Raw genomic sequence first — 18,558 nt, 5'->3', positions numbered from 1 at the left:
GGGAAGCCCGAAGGGGGCTTTGATCACAGCAGGTCCCTGATTACTGCTGATGAACATGCTGGCAGCAGCCCCGACTCCTCCCTCCAGTCCCCAGGACCCCAAGGGGGAGGAAAGCTCCCAGGGACAGGTTCCCAGACCACCCGGAGGAGAGGCCAGAAGGGGCGGGCTTGTGGAAGCATCCCAGATCACTTTGCCCTTTATTCTGCTGTCTAGCCCAGGAAAGACACTCGAGAGCTTTCAGACAGCAGGGAGTGAAGATGCAGAGAAGAAAAAAAAGGTCTAAAGAGAGGAGGGGCGGATGCCGGGAAGTAACACAATCCCCTAGACCACTCAACACACCCTTTCTACACAGGCACCCCTGTAAATCAATGATGCTGCCCTGAGCTTCCTCTCCCATCCCTCCCGCTTGGCAAGTATCAGTCAGTCCTGGGTCCTGGCTACCTGCTGGCTCCTGCCAGGCCCCTAAGAATCCACTGTCCCCACAGGAGGGGAGTCTCAGGTAGAGAGGTCAGATACCCTGACCTGGGGTCTGTGGACACTGGTGCTGCCAGCTGGGGAGCATGGAGGGGCAGCACTGCCTCGCAGGCCTGTGCTCTACCCCACAGTGGACTCAGGCTCAGTTCCACTCTCCCCGAGACAGCCCAGGGTCACTCTCTCTTCCCCACCTTGTTTAGTGGGTCTGAGGCACAATCCTCCTCCTGGGCTCACCCACTCACACAAAGCTATGGGGCAGAGGTGGTTAGTGTACAGCTCTGAGACAGGATCACAATCCTGAGCAACACAACTGTAACAGCCCCAGCCCCTGCAGACCAAAAGACTCCAGAATGGGCAAGCCCCCTGCTGGGCACAGCCAGGGCTGTTCCTGGTCTGTGAATGTCTCCAGTTTACCCTGTTCATACCCCAGCAGACATGTGAGAAGATCAAGGGGAGATAGAAAAGGTTTTGCTTTAAAGACATTCTAGTATTCCTATGAACAAGACAGAGAATGACAGGGGACCAGCACATCAGTGAGAGCACCGGAGGCTGGTCTGGACTATGCCTTTCTTCTCCTGGTTCCCTCAGGCACCGCCACCCCCAGCGAGCAGTAGGTGACCAACCAACATCCCTGAATGGAACTGTAAGCCCCAAAGGGAGAGGGTTGAGAGGGGAAAGGAGAGACTTTTGCTTTTATCCCCTTGGGACTAGCTGATGCTCTTGTAAAGAGAAAACAAACCACGATTAAAGAACAGAAAGAAAGAAACATAGAGATATGCTGAAACAACTCAGAAGAGAGATGGGATTCGGAGAGGACTGAGAGCCCTGCTGGGCAGGCCTGGGTGCAAATGTGTGGGATCCAGGTAGGAGATGGGCCCACTGTCTGCTCACACTAGCTTAGAGGCAGACAGTTGTGGATGAGGGCCACTGTCTCTGACTCCGTGGTCTCCAAAGTGGGGTTGCCCAAGTTCAGAGTGTGGGGAGAAACTGGATGTTTATTGATATGACTCCTTTATTTAAAAGAAGGAAAGGAGGCAGGAGTAGAGCCCCTTGAGTCTGGAGAGGCAAGTGTTTTATTTGGGTTTCCCTAGAAGCAGGACTCTCAAATGCAAAGCTTATATGGGAGATGAGTCCCGGGAAGTACTTACAGGGATGGAGAGTGAAAGAGAAAAGGAAAGGCAATTTATAAAGGGTGCATTATTGAAAAGTTGCCACTGTGGGCAACTGCAGCTCAATCCCACCAGGAGCTCTGGAAACGGTCTAGAACACATGCTTCGGAGTTACTGTGCCAGAAGGCCAGAGGAGGGAGCTGGGGTATTTATCTACCAACTCCAGCCAGCCATTGGTGGAGGGCTTCTGGGATACTTCTCAGGTACTTCTGGCTTGAAGTGCAAGTGGGCAGAGCAGGCTCTGGGAGCCTAAGTAAGGGTTAGGAAGCAAATCCTGGCAGGGGAAGCAGACCCTTTACAAGGCTTCAAGGGGACATGGGTGGGGTGCCAATTACCAGTGGTGTTATGGAAGCCAGCAAAGCTATAGCCCAAGGGCCTGCATGCAGCCTGGCAGATGCCTCACCTGGTACATGTGTTGCTGGGGCCTGTAATTCAGAAACAGCTCATTCACTTAGCATCATTAGTGCACAAAGCCTGCCACATAAGCACCCTTTGCAGATAAATGCAGCTGAGTGATGAAAACAGTCGCATTAACCACTTTTTGTAAGACTCCAAAATGAATTACACATCTCGCTTTCTTAGAAAGATTGTTTCCATTGAAATGTTCAAAACACTTTCCTATCAACTCTGGAGTGTGGTGAGGTGGGCCATTTGCTCCTGTACTAAAGAACCAGGATGTGGGAGGAGAAAGTGCCTGTTTTCATATTTCCACCAGGGCCCACTCACCCCCTTCCATCTTCTGTTCTGAAATAGTCCCAAAGTTAAAGGTGACTGTGACAAAAAAGCTTTGCTTTGCATAGCTATTTTTGGTGGGAGGACACCTGCCTTGTAGTAAGCATGGTGTGTGCATCGGCTTTCTGAGTACTGTGCTGGGAGTCCAAGTTCAAGTTGACACCAAGGACAACCTGACCTTCACAGCCTGGGCCATTCAGGTGGCGTGTGCTCCAGAGTATAGGGGGGGTGCATATGGGGTCATGCTGGGGATGCAAGTTGTCTTGCTGCTATTGCTAGGGCCACCTAGTGGTCCCACTGCCACCCAGCGGTGCCTGGAGGTGCTCCTTTGTGAGGCTGAGCAGGATGCCCCAGGGTCCTTCTTTCAAAAGCTGCTGGACTTTGCCATGACTGGGTAGTACAGACAATACGTCCCCCTCACCGTCTCTGCTCTGTCCTCAGGCCACTAGTGGTTCCTCACATCCTTGACTACATGGTTATTATAAACACTAGCAGTTTAGACCAAGCATCTCAAACCACAGAGAACAAGTGGCTGAAGCTGGAGCTCTGGCTTCCCCCAGAGGCACCGTCAGGCCTCTTCCTGCCCCCGCCTGGACCAAAGCCTCCTTCTTACCCTCCCTGGCAGCCCAAGGTTCTGAGAAGTGCCTTGGCTTGGGTCTCATCTGTGTCATCTGGGATGCTGGGGAAATGGGGACAAGCCCTGAGGTATCAGCAATGAGGGGAGGCTGCTTTTTGACCACCCTCCCCCGAAGGTAGAAGGAGCAAAAAGGGTATGTCTCCTCCATCTCAACCCTTGTCTCGGGTTTCCCTAAAGTCTCTAAGTCCTGCTCTTCCTTCCCTCCCCTGGCATGGTTCCCTAAGTGCCCCCCTTCCTTTCCTCTGCATCCTCGCCTCCTCCAAGCATCCCACAGGCCCCCATTCTCCCTGCAGGCATCCCCGGCACCCCTGGGACTGTTGGCAACCATCAAGCTAGGCCTGGCATTCCTGGCCCTAGCCAAGATCTATTGGCTTAGCCCTGCCCAACCCCACATGCCAGTCTGGCTGTGCCACAGACCAGGGAAGATAGAAGCAGTAGCTCGCTGGGGCGCACCCACCTCGACCACATGGGCAGAGAAGGACATGGCGGCTAGAGGCAGCTGTTCAGAACCTATGTCCAGAGGGGCCTGCCGGAAAGAGAGGAGGCTTTGGGGGCTGTTTCATGTCCCCTGCTCCCACTGCCCCCGCCGTGGCTCTGATCACCTGCCCCAGGAAATTGTCTCAGCCACCGAGGTCCCTAAACAAGGGGGAAAAAGACTGCCCACCCTGCTTCTTTCTGCCCATTCCCTCCCCACCCACCCACAGGCCTGTCTGCCAGGTCCCAGGCTGAGGAGTGGCTATTAATTATTAAAGCAAACAAAAGCATTTCCTAGCAGGGAGGGTAGCCTGCAGCTGCTTACAGGAAAGGCAGCCCCAGCTGGCTTGCCCCTCAGGGCCCTGCAAGTGGGATGGAACCAGGTCAAGGGGAGGCTGGCCTGGGTCCTCCTCAGGTCTCCCCAGGCAGGGAATCACATCAGAGAGAGAGGACAGCTGCTTCTGTGCTGAGCACTCTAACAAGACGATGTGGGTCTGAAGGGGAGTCCAGGGAAGGTGGGCTTGAGCTGGGATATGGGTCTCAAAGATAAAGTTCTGTTGGCCCAGAGTAGGGCCAGTCATGGCAATGGCCAGGGTCCTGTGCAGAGTTCCACACTCAGAAGACCCTGCCAGTCCCCTGCATCAGCCTTCCCTTCCCTTCACTGTTGTCTCGAATTATGAGGGTATGCAGCCCCTCTTTTCCCCCTGTCCCTCTTTTGCTGAGAACTCCTTCCTGTTGGCAGAGCCTCCCTCACTGTTCTTAGGCTCTGGGTCTTCTCCTCCTCTAGCTTCTGTAAAACCTTGGCTTTGTAGAGCTGGAGAGCAGCAGCTGCTCCAGTACCCGGTTCCTGGGATAAGGGAGATCCTGGAGACCACCAGTGTGGAGAGGGGAGTCCAACAGAAAGGGATTTAGGAACCTTCCAACATGCCCTCCTGCTTCCTTCTGCAGGTGCTCATTGCCCCTCTACTGACTGCTCGAGCCTGTACTCCTAGCTCTGAAGGAACAGGCTGGCAGGGCAATGAAGCTCGGGAGAGCCAGGGCACAGCTGACTCTGGCCTGTGGTAAGCATCCTTAGGCAGCACTAAGAACCATTCCCCCGGGCTGGGTGGGAGGGCACAGAGAGATAAGGTACTGGGTAAAATTATTAAGCGGGCATGTGGGTACTGGGGGCAGGGGAACTATTTCAACAGACATTGTTGAGCGACAAGTATCATACAGAGGCTGCAAGGAAATTTAGGGTCAGACTGTGATGGGCCTTGAATGCTGACTATTGGGGGAGAAGATGGGGGTCACTGAAGTTTTTAACTGAAGAGGGACACGATCAGAGAAAAGTTCTTTGGAAATATTGCTTTGATCTCTGTTGCAGGGCAGATGATTTGGGGGAATGGTGGGAGGCTGAGGCTGGGCAATAGGAAACACGAGTAGGTTAACCTTCAGCCAGGGAGGAAAGTGTGGGAGGGCCAGGGGGTGTCATCATTAAAAGTTGGCCGTGGGCACTGAGGTTAGGAGGTCACAGAGGGAACTTCCAGAAGTCTTGACAACCAGGTGACTATGGGGCAGAAGGGGAACATCAAAGACAACTGTCAGATTCCATGCAGCCTTGGGAGAAGTGCTCCTGGGCAAGTTTCTCAGAGATGAGAGGGACAGGAACCAGGCAGAGGTTGAAGAGGGAGGCGGGGAAGGGAAAGGAAGTTTTGTTGTTGCTGTTTTAGGATGGGAAGACCTGAGCATAGGACCAACTGGGGATTGAGATACAAACAGGAGAGAAGCTGGGCTGTCTCGTGGAGAAGGGATTAGACTGCTCTGGGAAGGTGGCCCAGAGGCCCTCAAATGTGGAGGAAGAGCCTCCCAGGCTGTGTCCTAAGACAAGCCTCTGGAATTGGAGGAAAGTAGCCCAGGCCTGAAGAAATACCCCCTTTCAAATTGGGGAAGCCTTCTGAGTCCCAGCAGTGTGGCCCTGGGGACTCATCTGACCCCCAAACATCAGTCAAGACTTCCACTGTGAACACAGCTCTGCTGGTGGCCTAATCCCCAGGCAGAGCCTCATGCGCACACTGCCTGCACCCACACAAGCTACAAGGACACTGCCTCCTTCACATCTGCTTCCCCTTCATCCAACATGCTGCCTGGGGCTGCGACACAGGGGAAGGGAGAGAGAAATAGGAACCTTAAACCCCAGAGACCCCACTGGAGTATGCTACCTACTGTCATAAAGAGCTTTCACTACATAGCCAGTGGTGGAGAACAACATGGGGCCACATTAAGAAACTGACCACATCAAGTTAAATAAAAAACCAGAACCAACAGAAGAACAGGCAGGATACAGAAATGTATGCATGGCACAGGAAAAAACATGGTAATGAGAAGAAAGAAGGGAAGGAAATACACTAAAATGTTGACAGTAGTTGTATTAGAGAGGTAAAATTTTGTTTTCAATTTTCCAGTTTTCTGAAATACAGTTACATCATGAATGAATTAATTCATAGGCAAGACCTTTCTCTCCCCAAAGGGATGAGCTCCAGAGAGAACTCCCAGCGCTCCCTCCTGACAGTCATAAAAGGACAGGAGTGCACAATCGCTGACTCAGTCTGAGCATGAAACAGGTGTGCGTGTGTGCTTAGGGGTAAGGGTGGGACTGGACTATAAGTGGTGTCCCCTAGACAGGACGAGGGATGTGAATGTATGGCCCAGGGGCCAGGCCTGCTCTGCCCTGGCAGCCTCCTACCAGAATCCCTTCAGGCTGCTGGACAAGCAGCTGCTCAGGGCCCTGGGAAGCCAGGCTTTCACAGTCCCAGCTGCCGGCAGAGGCAGCGGCCCCCTAGTCCTCCCCCCACCCCCCCAGGGATACAAAAAGCTGGGGCCCGAGTGTTATGGGGGCAGGCAAACAAATCTTTAAACTTCCTTTCCAAATCCAAGAGTCCATCCCCCACCCAACCTCCCTGCCCAGACTCCTGCAAAGGAGTCAGAGGAGATGGGTGTGGGTTCTGGGTTCCCAGGGACACCCTGCCTCCCGCAGGACCTACAGAAAAACACCTTGAGAAGAGGCGGGACCTGAGCGGCCCTGCCCCATTCCCAGCCCCAATCATTCCAGCCAAGCGGACTGCCCACCTCACCTTAGGCCTGCACACCCTGCACACCCACCCTCCAACTCTGAGGGGCGTGGGAAAGCAGAAAGGGGGCTGGATGTGTGCTTTTCCCCGCAGAGGGTCGGGGAATTGGACCCGAAGGGGTACAGGGACTGCCCAGGAAGCAGGGGCTGGCCATTGCTTGACAGCTGGCGGCTGTGGGACGAGGCTCTGGGGCGGCGGGCAGCCGGATACCTCTTCCGCTAGAGCCACGGCTGGCCCGGCCCGCTCGTGGCAGTCAGAAGTCAGAGCCGGGACAGCCACGAGCGGAGGCAGAAGCCCCGGCCCGGCCCCCCCGCCCCACGCCCTCGGGGGGAAGCGCCGCCGCGGGGGTAGGGCGGCGGGAGAGCTCGCCGGGGCCGTCCGGGCTCCGGCTCCCTCCAGCCCCGCGCAGCCCGCCGAGCGAAGGCGCGCGGGTCCCGTCGGAGCGCTTACCTCTGCGCCGCGGTGCTGGCGTCCAGGATGCCCGCGCCCTGCATCCAGGAGCGCACCGCGCCCAGCCCGGTCGGCAGCAGCGGCTCCTCCTTCAGGTTCAGCCCGCCGCGGGGCAGAGCGTCCTGGGCAGGGAACATAAGGGCGCGCAGTGGTGGGCCCCCAGCGCCGGGGGTCCGCTGCCCCTGAGGCCGAGGGCGTCTCGGCTCCCCGGACCCGACGGCAGCGGGCGCCTCTCCGAGCGCGGAGCAGCGCCGAGTCCCGGCGGCTCAGAGCGCGCGCCTCTGGGGCGCTCCCTCGGAGAAAGCGGGTCGGCGAGCGCCCGCGCCGTCCCCTCCCCTCCCCTCCCCTCCCTCCCGGGCGCGGGGCGGGGAGACGGAGGGATTCCCCCGCGGCCTGAGCGCCGCGGGCGGACTGTGCGCGGGGTGGGCTGGGCGGCCGCGCAGCCGGCACCGGGTCCGCGCGGAGGCGCCCCAGAGGCGCGCTCTGGCGGCTGCCCAGGGCCGCGGTCGTCGGAGGGGGGGCGCCCCAGGAGATGCCTCCGGCAAGGAGGGGGCGCGGGGCTGCCCGCCCTTTCCCCCTCGCCGCCCCCACCCCCGCCCACCGCCCGCCCGCGGCGCCGGCGCGGGGCGCTGATTACCATCCGGGAGGCGGAGGCTGCGGGCGCGGGGCTCGGCGGCGGCGGCAGGGGAGGCAGGAGCAGCAGCAGCCGCGCGTCCCGGGGAAAGGCGCGGGCAGCGCCGGGCCCGCAGGCGCCGCCGCCAGCGCCCCGCGTGCCCCGGCGCCCCGGCCCCGCCGCAGCCGCGGGCGGCAGCACCTGGAGCAGCAGCAGCAGCAGCCCGGCCGACTCCCCACGGGGCCCGGCTCCCGCGCCGCCCCGCCGCGGCCGCCGCCGCCCGCCGCTCCCCAGGGCCTGGCCGCGGGCCCGGGCCATCCCGCCGCCGCCGCCGCCGCCGCTCCCGGGGGAGCGGGAGCCGAAGGGAGGGAGCGCGGGCGGGAGGAGGGCTGGCGGGAGCGGGCGGGCCCGGGGGACTGGGGGCCGGGGAGCGGGGGCGGGGCGGCGGCCGGCCGAGGGGCGGCCGGGGACGTGACATCATCGGGGGAGGAGCGGCCGGGCCCGGGCTGCGCGGCGGGGCGGACCCTGGCGAGCCGGTGGCGGGGGCCGGGGGCTGCGGCCTGCGGAGGCTGCGGGAAGGCGGGAGGGGCTGCGGGGCCGGGGCGGCCGGGCGGCGGGCGGGCGCGGGGCCCTTGGCGGAGGGGCGGGCGGCTCCGCGCTCGGGGCCCCCCTGGGGTCGCCCGCGGACGCCCCGCGCCCGCCCAGCCTCGCGCCCCGGGCGCCGCGGCCCCTCGCGCCGGCGGCCTGCTCCCCACTCGCCGCTCAGCTTGACGCCTCCAGGCGGTGCTCCTGCTCCACCGGCCGCCCTCCCCGCACCGCTGATCCGCTGACCTCGGTTTAACCCCAGCCCGGACTAAGCCTCTGTCCGTTAGCCTGGACCCCGGGGTCCCTGCCCGCCCGCCCCGCCCGCCATCCCTAGTCCAGGCGCCTAAACCGTTCTTTCCAACCTGTGCCTTCCAGAAACCTCTTGATTTTTTATTGCAAGTTGGAGACTTAGGGATTGGAGTTGGGACTCAGAGCCAGCTCACTTTGTCTCTCTTCAGCCAGAGAATCGTCCCTCTCAGATTTCATTCTCTTTTATTAGTTCCTGGCACAGAACCCATCTTGCCCTTGACCCCAGGGCAGAGCCACTTCTGCCCCTCTCCCCACATTCTGTCCTGGTGTGTCTTGGCCAGGTTTTGCACCAGCCCAGAATGAGTCCAGCACTTTCCTGCAGAACAGCATGGGGGTGGCCTGGCCTGCCCTGCCCTCTGTGTCACTCTCAGACACCCCTGAAATATCACTTTCCTGCCCCAACTGACTCCCATCCTCTGTTTGAGGGGCCTCCAAGTGTGGAATCTCAGGGATACTGCTAGGCCCCCAGCACCCCAGAGGTTCCCCCACCTCCTGTTGACCTCAGCCCCCTTTACCATCGCCTCCTCTCCCTGCCCCCCTTCCCATCACCTGCAGAGACTGTTCCTCCCTCCCGGACTAATCAAGGTCTCAGCTTTACCCCAGGTGAGATGATCAAAGGGAGGTCTGTCCTTAAGGTGAATTCTTAGGCCAGTCTCTCCACCTCCTTACCTGGCTCTCTAATCCTTGCTCCTCCCAGCGTGGTCCCTGGACGCAGCATTGGCATTACGTGGGAGCTGGTTAGAAATGTAGAGTCTTAGGCCCTGCCCAGACCTGCTGAATCAGAACCTGCCTTTTAACAAGATTCCAGGCGGTTTGTGTACGCGTTACATTTGAGCAGTACTGCTCCAGAGACCCCCCCCACCAAAGCCGTTGCATATGTGCACCACCTTCAAACCTGCCTCTGGCTTTGAAATTTCTAGCAGACACCCTGCCTCTTACCTAACGGAGAGGGTGCAGGGAATCTTGACAGGACCCTGCTGTCTCTCAGCCAGCCGCCTTTGTCATCCTCTCGGTTTCTTCCTCCATTCTCTCCTCTCCTGGCACCTTAGAGAAACAAGTGCCGGGGACCTCTTTGCTCAGCCCCATCTTTTCACCTCCTGATGTTGCCCCACCTGATCTGTTTGGGTTTTGCTCTTCCGGCTTTCCTCTGCTCAGAACTCCCCATTCTTAAAAGAGCCATCCCCTTGTCCCCGCCTCCTCCGCCAACTTGTGCCCCTCCTGTTTCTGAGAAAGCCACAGGCACACTTCCCCAAAAGGATTCCTTCCTTGCCAGCCCCCAGCAAGCCACTCCGGAGCCCTGGCAGTCTGGCCCCCTCCTAGCTCTGCTGCTGTTTGCTCTTCTCTCTGCCTCAGGCCCCTGCAGCATTGGGGCCCCCACCCCACCTCCCACTCACCTGGGAAAGCCACCCTGATGATCAGAGCACCCTGTCTCCCCTCTTACCTCTCTGAGTGCTTCAGCCCTTCTGTGCCTTGCTCCCTTCTCCCTCTGAGAACTTACGCTCTTCCACAGTCTCAGAGACCATCTGTGGGAGAAAGATCTAGTGTGGGCCTCTGTCCTGCTTCTGTCAGTACTGAATGTCAGCTGGTGAGTGAGGACAGGGCTGGGCTTGACCCTCGGGGAGGAGGGGAGCACCTGCCTCCACTGAGGGTCCCTAATTCTGCCCCTGGGCCAGGCCTGCTTCATCTCCATGTGCCCAGGCCACATTGCCCATGGCACCTCCTCCTGATTGCCCATCAGAGTTGGGGGCCAGGTATTTGTTTCTGGTTCTTTCCTTACCCTGTCCACAGACACCTCTGTGAGATCTTAAGGATTCTCCCTCCATGTCCTCCTTACCCCAGGGCCCACAGTGAATATCTTTAGCAATCAAATGTATTTGTCTTCCCCTGCACTCCACTCTGGCTTGGAGGAGAAATTTACCCCAGTCTGATGACAGCCTCCTTGGCTGTCTCCCTGCCCCCAGCCATCCACCCCCAACCACCCTCCATCTTCCTGCCACAGTTTGTTTTTAAAGCATGCCATCACCTGCTGAGAAACTTCCAAATCTTTCTCATGGCTCCCCAAGGAGACATTTAAGGACTCAGTTTAGGGACACTCTAGGCCCTTTGATGCCTGATCCAAAGGTCTCTTGCCAGCCTTCTGTCCATTCCCTTGCTGTGTGAGTCTTTTACTTAGCTGACACAGAATGTCACACGGTTTCTCAAATACGGGTCCCACACTCAGCTCCATGCCTTTACTCTGGCTGTCCTCTCTACCTGCAGTGCCCTCACCTTTCTCTGGGAGGCAACAGGGTCCACATTCCTTTTCATAATAGTTGAAGGGCCTTTGTGTTGCAGATCTTCATGGTTCTAGAAGACTCTTTCCAAGGTACATTTGGGACATAGGTGCTCAGTGTTAACCTGGTGCAGAAAGGGAAGTCAGTCAACCCAGGAAAGTGGTACTGAGCTAAGGCCAGTCTGCATGCGCTCCTGACTTATAAGGGTTTCTATTCTATTCTACCCACATGGATTAGAAAGAAACCAACCAGGGTGGTGTTTGGGGCTTCTCAGGGTCTGCAGCACCAGAGAAGGGCTTCTGGGTTAGAACCTCTGAACCAAGGAGTAAGGCTCTGGGTGATGAGGGTGCCATCTGGGCTTGCTTAGTAGGTGGAAGGCCAGTGAGCAAATTGTGGGGCAGCCTTTGGGATCGAAGGTAATCATCTCTGCTTTAGATCCAGCAAGTCTGTTTCTTGGACCTCCATGTGTGTTTTTATTTTGCATTATTTATCTTAGTTCCTTTGGCAAATTTCTCCTCAAACTGCTGCAGCTTCTCCATGAGGAAGGGATTGGGGGCTGGCTGTGGTTGTGGTTACAGAGAGCTGGAGGGGTGGTGGTAACAGAGGAGGCTGGGTCCAAGCCTGCAGAGAATGCCAGTCCTTTCTGGCCCAGGCAGAGGCTCACCCCAGACCACCAGCCCAGAGCCTCTGACCTCATGCTTCCCTGCCAGGGCGATTTGTGCGCACGTCCACGGGAAGGGCTCTCGTCATGTGTGCAGTGCTGGAGAATAAGCAAAGGCTAAAACACAGCTCTGCCCTTAGGGGCACCAGCGTGGTGGTGGAGGACTTGTGACACTCTGTCACTCCAGAGTGATCTGGGATGTTAAAAATGCACGGGCAGGCCTGCCGGCATGGCTCAGTGGTTGAGCGTTGACCTACGAACCAGGAGGTCACGTCTGATTCCTGGTCAGGGCACATGCCTGGGTTTCGGACTCCATCCCCAGTGGGGGGCATGCAGGAGGCAGCTGATCAATGACTCATTACTGATGCTTCTGTCTCCCTCTCCCTTTCTCTCCCTTCCTCTCTCTGAAATCAATAAAAACATATTTAGGGGGGAAAAAAATGCATAGGCAAGCACGGGGACCAGCACAGGAGGGCCTGAGCCTGAGAAGGGGAAAAGGGGGTCTTGGGAAGAAGGACCAGCATGAGTAAGACAAGAAGGGCTCAACGAGTGGGTTTGGGGCACTTGCCTCAGAGCCCAAGATTTTAGCACCTGCAGCATCATGCTTGTGCCTAGCATGTTATACCGAGGAGCCTGGAATTTTTTCCTGTAGGCCTGGCTTTAAAACCAGATCTTAAAAACTGGCAGAACTCTTCCATCCTTCCCTCTTTTTATTTCCAAAAGGGTGTACAGACCATGGAAAACAGATCCAAAGTGGTGCATTGGCAGAAGTTGAGCCGTAGCGCCCCCTGGAGGTCCCAGGGTGTCAGGTCGGCACTTGGATCCACTTGTCATCAAGTTCCCTGATGGGAATTAAAATATAGGAAGAATTTAAAAAAAATTAAAGCATGTATTAAAAATGACTGTTCAAATAGTTCCACGAAGAAAACAGAAATGAGTAGGACATCCCAGAGGTTTCCTGGTGGGTATGTCCAGCTCTTAGCCTTCTTCCCCGTTGGCTGCTGAGGTCTCTTCAACTGCTTCAGGAAAAACCTGCACTACAGGTGTTAGTCTTGCCTTAGGATCCATCCCATGCATCTAGGCTCAGCTATTCAATCCTAAATAACAAGACAGTGAGCTGTAACGGTGGACGCTTCGGCAGGGGAGTGAAGCTGCCATCTTCAGTCTCTGGGCTGGAGCAAAGGCTGCCAGTTCCTGGCTGATCACACCCCTACCAATCACGAGCCATCTGAAAGACAACCAGTCTAAATCCCCACTGAGGAAGATGAAGGGAACCATTTTCCCAGGTGCTGCAAGATCTTCTCTAGGCTGCCCCTTTGTTCATCTTCCAGCTTTAAGAGAGGGTCCAGGACCTGCAGGTTTCTAACCTAACTGTAACAGCACCAACACTGGCCTGGAGAGCTGCCCCTTAGCTATCATGCCACTGGTGGAAAATCTGAAATAAAAGTGTGTGTGTGTGTGTGTGTGTATATATATATATATATATATATATATACATATATATAATCTTTCCAAATACAAGCCAAAGTTTATTTAGAAAGTCCCAGAGGTAGAAGAAACAAACTACAGCAGCAAAAGAAGGGCCCTTGGAGCTTAAGAGAAAGAAAGCAGAGGTGTGCGCCTTGAAGGAGGGGGAGGAAAGTTGCGGGTGAGCTCTAGAGAGAGAAAGTGGCCCCAAAGGAATGAAGGGGATGGAGAAAGGGGCGGGGTGGGGGGTGGGGAAACGTCTGTACATTTTTGACTTGTGAGGCAAGATCAACTTCTTTCTCTGAGTGCTGTGTGGTCAATAGCAAAGGAAGCCATCATCTCTGAAGTAAAGCAGGGTAGGGTAGGAGGGGAGGGGAGTGGAGGGGACAGGTGGGAGAGCACCTGGCAGAGGCCAATTCTCCAGGAGGCTTAAATTTCAAGAACCCTCATCCATACAGGCCCCTTCCAAGGTCCTTCAAGACCTCCTAATTAAAAAAAAAAAATCCTTACCTGAGGATATGTTTTTTGATTTTAGAGAGGGGGGAAGGGGGGGGAGACATCAATGATGAGCGAACCACTGATGGACTACCTCCTGCTTGCCCTCTACTGGGGATCGAGCCCGCAACCCAGGCATGTTTCCTGGCCAGGAATCTAACCTCGATCTCTTGGATCGTAGGTCGAGGCTCAACTGCTGAGACATGCAGGCCAGCCTCAACATTTCTTTTAAAGGTTTCTCTCACCTCCAGCCTTAAATATATATATATATATATATATATAATCTTTATTGATTTTAGAAAGAGGAAAGGAGAGGGAGAGAGAGAGAAACATCAATGATGAGAGAGTCATTGATCCGCCGCCTCATGCAGGCCCACAACTGGGGATTGAGCCCGCCACCCAGGCATGTGCCTTGACTGGGAATCGAACCTCAATCTCCTGGATCCTAGGCTGACACTCAACCGCTGAGCCACGCCTGGCCGGGCTCACCTCCAGCCTTAAGTGAAATCTGGATGACACCTGTTATGGACTGAATGTTTGTCCCCCTGAAATTTATATGTTGAATTTCTAACATCCATTGTGACTGTATTTGTAAATAGGGCCCTTGAGGAGGTGATAAAGATTATATGAGATTATAAGGATGGAGACCTAATCTGATAGAGCTAGTGCTCTTATAAGAAGATAAATATAGACCAGAGCTCTCTCTCCACCATGTGAGGACACAGTGAGAAGGCAGCTATCTGCAAGCCAGGAAGAGAGTCCTCACCAGGAACTGAATCAGCTGGCACCTTGATCTTGGATTTCCCAGCCTTTCCAGCACTGTAAGAAAATAATTTTTTTCTTTTTGCCTTGGCGATCTGCTTGGTTGGGCATCATCCCATGCACTGAAAGGTTGCTGGTTTCATTCCCATGGGTACATGCCCGGGTTTTGGGCTCTAGCCCTGGTAGGGGGCATGCAGGAGGCAGCCTATAGAGGTTACCCTCTCACATTGATGTTTCTCTCTCTCCCTTCTTCTCTCTCTAAATATCAATAAAATCTTAAAAAAAGAAGAAAAATTTTTATTGTTTAAAATACACCCCCCCCCCCCCCCCCATCTATGGTATTTTGCTATAGCAGCCTGAGCAGACTAAGACAACACCCGGGACACCCTTTCTCCTAAGGTAAGGTCCTTCCTAGCAGTTACTGTTTTTTCTCTTTCATCCCACTACACGTAAGTATTTGGAATTTGCCACTCCACCCACCATTACTTTCAAGCCAATAAGTTAACCTGTTACTGTTTCATGCAGGCTGGCAGAGACATGAAATTCCTGGAGCAGAAACAGAAATTTATTATAGCACAGCAAGTAGCAAAAGCATCATGTTTGTGTAATTTCTTCTTGCCCCCTAAGTCCCATAGGGGCAATATGGAGGAGCCCTGTGGGTGCTGTGCATATAGTGGGTTTGCATTGGCCTGAGGAGCATGAGCGTGGAGAACCCCCCTCTCTTATATAAGGCAACAGCACGCTCTTTGTTCTGGAGAGAGCTATTACTTCATTCCTCGAGGTTGATTCCTGCCCTCCCCCCCCCCCCCGAGAAATAGTCCATGCAACAAACAAAACAGAAATAATCTCATAGATGCAGAGAACATTTTGATGGTTTCCAGGTGGGAGGTGGGTTGGGTGGTGGGGTGAAAAAGGTAAAGGGGTTAAGAAGTACAAATTGGCAGTTATAAAAGTAGTCATGGGGATGTAAAGTACAGCATAGGGAACACTGTAATATACTAATAACTGTGTATGGTGTCAGATGGGTGCTAGACTTACTGGGGTGATCCTTTTGTAAGTTATATAAATATCTCATCACTATGTTGTATACCTGAAACTGATAGAATATTGTATGTGAACTGTAATTGAAAAATAAATAGGATTATAAAAGAATAAATAATCCAGGCAAAGTGGTCAGGGCCTTATATTCTTGGCGGGCCCAGTAAAAATGAGCTGTGATGCACAGGGCCTATGGCAGCTTGCCTCTCCCAACAATTGGCCCTACACATTCTTGGCTGAACGTGAATATTCACATGAGTATGCCACTCCACCCGCCATTCTGATTAATCTGATCAGCAGAGGCTGCATCCAAATCTGTTCAATCTGTCTCATACAGAATTTAATTAAGGCCACTATCAATAGAACCTCTAGCAGCAAAATGAGGCCAACCTGAAGTGTTGACTTCAACCATGCCACCCAGGGTCCCATACTCAGTCACCTGTGAATAAGTCCCAAGGGGTTCAGTACATCTTATTTCAGGAAGTCAGACTATAGTCTAAAGCCAGGTTATTATCTATTAAAATTCTCACAAGTGAGTTTTAGACTAGTCTACTGATCTTTGATGTCATTGCCAATAATTATAGAAAAAAACAGATGGCCAAAAAGCAATCCCCAACCCTAATATGGAGACTTTCCATGGCCCACATATAAATATACACCCTGAAGGTCACATACAAAACATATACATGTCTCTCCAGTTCAAGATTCAGTGTGAAATCTGATTTGCATCATCATTACGCTGGTTTGGTTAAGTCACATGGTCAGTGTTAACAAATAGTTACAGCGTCAGTTGCCATATGTGAACCAAGGCCATTTGGGTGACAGGAAAAGTACATGCATTTGTACCAGTTGGACTGAAACAATGGTCCAAGCCCAGGACCATTGCTGTCACCCCCTCACCCCCCTATCCCTGCATTTCTTGGTGCCTTCAGCCACTCCTGCCTTCATCCAACAACAGGACTGGGTAAGATGGTGACATGGGTGCTTGGGTCCTACGGAGTTATAAACATCTGAGGCCTTCGCCTCTATGAAAGTTCCCAGCATACTCCATTTTTTCTTCAAAGCAGCTGAGGGTGGAGTAATGTAGGGAGAGAGATAGGGGAGCATAGAGGGAGAGTATAGGGCTGTACAAGTAAGCAAGACTTTTGTTCACTTTGGGCGTGAATGGCCACTTGTGGTGCTCAACCAAATAAACTGGTAATGTTTTTGGTTCACCTAACGCTCCATTTCAGACACCCTAGTTTAAGCCAATCAGGACGAACCTCTTCCTCTCTTTCTCAGTTTTCTTGTAGTAAGAGTGGTCACTGATTTACTTCTGGCATGTGATACCTAATGGAAATCTGCTGAGAGTGTTTCTGGGAATGCGTTTAGGTTTCGGATAAGAAGGAACAGGTATGGCTGGAACTGTTGTCCCCCTTTTCCAGCTCTGAATGCAGAAGCAATGTTTAGAGCTGCAGGAGCCATATGGTTAGTATAAGGCACCAAGCACAAGGATCTCAGACAACACACTAGGCTGGCAGACTGGAAAGTTAGAGAGCCTGGATTTCAGTGGGCATCTCCAAACAGCTAAACCAATCCCAGGAACTCCTTACCTTCAGAAGCGAAGGGAAAACCCCAACAACCCTTATTTTTTTAAATAAGTTTTCTGTTTATTGCAACAGAACACATTCATAACTGAACCATACAAATGGGCACAGGTGCTTTGTTGGGGCACTTTCTAACATTTATCATGTGTACAAAGAAAATTGTACAGGGATGTACATAGCAATATTGCTGGTAATGACTCAAACTAGAAATCACTAAATATCCATCAGCTTGAGAAAGGCTCAATAAAGTTAGCAAATTCACTTGTAGAACACTATGCAGCAAAATAAAACAATGAGTCTGCTGACTCTTTAAGACATGGCCTTAAGACAATGATGATCTTATCTCTGCTTGAACCAATTAGTACCCCTCAGCAGTCCTTTTCACCCTGCTGACAGCCCCATGGTGTTATATCAGCAGATATTGTTTGAGTGTCAGACTGGGCTCAGGTCTATGCAGAATTTAGCGATGTAAATAGTGTTGTAGTTACTTTCAAGAAAATTAGTATTTTCTGGGATTAAAATTAGGTTATTTTCAGAGATTGGATCAAGATGGCACATCTCTCTTCTTTCCCACCCTAAGTTTCCTAAGTAACATAAAATATAGTTTTAAAAAAGAGTTAATCTCCCACTTTTTCTTCATCAGGAAGAGTGATACTTGGCGGAGAAAAATGGTGGTGGATGGCAATAGCAGTATGGAAGTTGGGACTAGAGAGTCTATGGAAACAAGATGGTGATACTCTCTTGATGTGGGCTGTATGAGTGGAGGTAGAGGAGTATGTTGTATTAATATTATACATTAATAAATTATATTAACTATAACAGCCTTATATTCATACATCATTCATTTGTTCAAGACTATTACAAATTTATTATCTAATTTTTAAATCTATAAATCTCTTCATTCCACCTACTGTAGGGAATGTCCTGCCTAAAGGACGTCAGAGGCAGAGGCACAAAACCTGTGCTTGGCCTCCAAGATTAGAGCCACTGCATTCCCTCCCTGGGGCTGGGAGAATGCCCTGCACCTTTTTGGATGGATGAGGTATATAAATCACAGAGAACTTAACTAGAGATTTTTAAATTTCAGTGTTATCATCTGAGGGAGACTGTTAAATAGGTATTTTTCTGGGGCCCCAATCCTGAGAGGTGGATTCAGCAAGCGGGGGGTGGGGTGGGGGGGGTGGTACACTCCTAAGCCTGCATTCTGAACAATGCCCCTGGCCCGCCTGGACAGGTGACTTAAAGCCACACTTCGGAGCACTGGCTTAGGCAGCTCCTCCTGTCCTTGTGTTTTTAGGCGTGTCAGCTGTACACAGCATGGGACTGGAACTTTAAAAATCAGTCTGAAACTTACCTTGAGCCACATTTATATGCTTAAAATAAGTTCTGTGTCCATTTACAGGCCTGCTCAGGGGAGTTCAGGGCTGGGGCACACTCTCAGGTAAACAACCGCCTGAGCAAAGGACAAGACGCGGCAAAAGCAGCGAGGAGACGTGATTGGGGCGGGAGCCGGCCGGCCAGGCGCCGGCGAGGGAACCGGCCACGCGGCGCCTCCCGCGGGCTGCGCGAGCGCCCCGGTGCCTGCCGCCCGAGCGCCAGCAAGTGCTGGTTACAGAATAAGCAACAGGGAGACACGAAGAGCACTAAGGCAGACTCCCCAGTACCGTCTCAACTTCGTATTAAACATAAAGCCTCATATACTTCTTTAACGTTATTTGGAAGT

The 18,558-nt window shown here is 53.5% G+C and overlaps 1 protein-coding gene and 1 long non-coding RNA gene across 2 annotated transcripts in view; one reads left to right on the top strand and one right to left on the bottom strand.

Annotated features, from left to right (window-relative positions):
• EBF4 (EBF transcription factor 4) overlaps positions 1 to 7,977 on the bottom strand; it is a 44,938-nt gene extending 36,961 nt beyond the window's left edge. Inside the window, exons 1-2 of the mRNA XM_087818834.1 lie at positions 7,684 to 7,977; positions 7,047 to 7,168 (exon numbers count right to left, since the gene is read on the bottom strand). Coding sequence (XP_087674960.1) covers positions 7,047 to 7,168; positions 7,684 to 7,977 — 416 coding nt within the window. The remainder of the gene's footprint in view (positions 1 to 7,046; positions 7,169 to 7,683) is intronic.
• Positions 7,978 to 13,789: 5,812 nt separating this feature from the next.
• On the top strand, positions 13,790 to 17,872 carry LOC148092707 (uncharacterized). Its single transcript, XR_015714762.1, has 3 exons — positions 13,790 to 14,270; positions 17,479 to 17,600; positions 17,752 to 17,872. It is a non-coding gene; the product is annotated as an uncharacterized LOC148092707 (long non-coding RNA).
• Positions 17,873 to 18,558: the final 686 nt, after the last annotated feature.

This window comes from Miniopterus natalensis, chromosome 7 (assembly GCF_054644295.1).
Source record: "Miniopterus natalensis isolate mMinNat1 chromosome 7, mMinNat1.hap1, whole genome shotgun sequence".
Classification (NCBI taxonomy): Eukaryota; Metazoa; Chordata; class Mammalia; order Chiroptera; family Miniopteridae; genus Miniopterus; species Miniopterus natalensis.
This window is presented reverse-complemented; position numbering and strand designations above follow the sequence as displayed.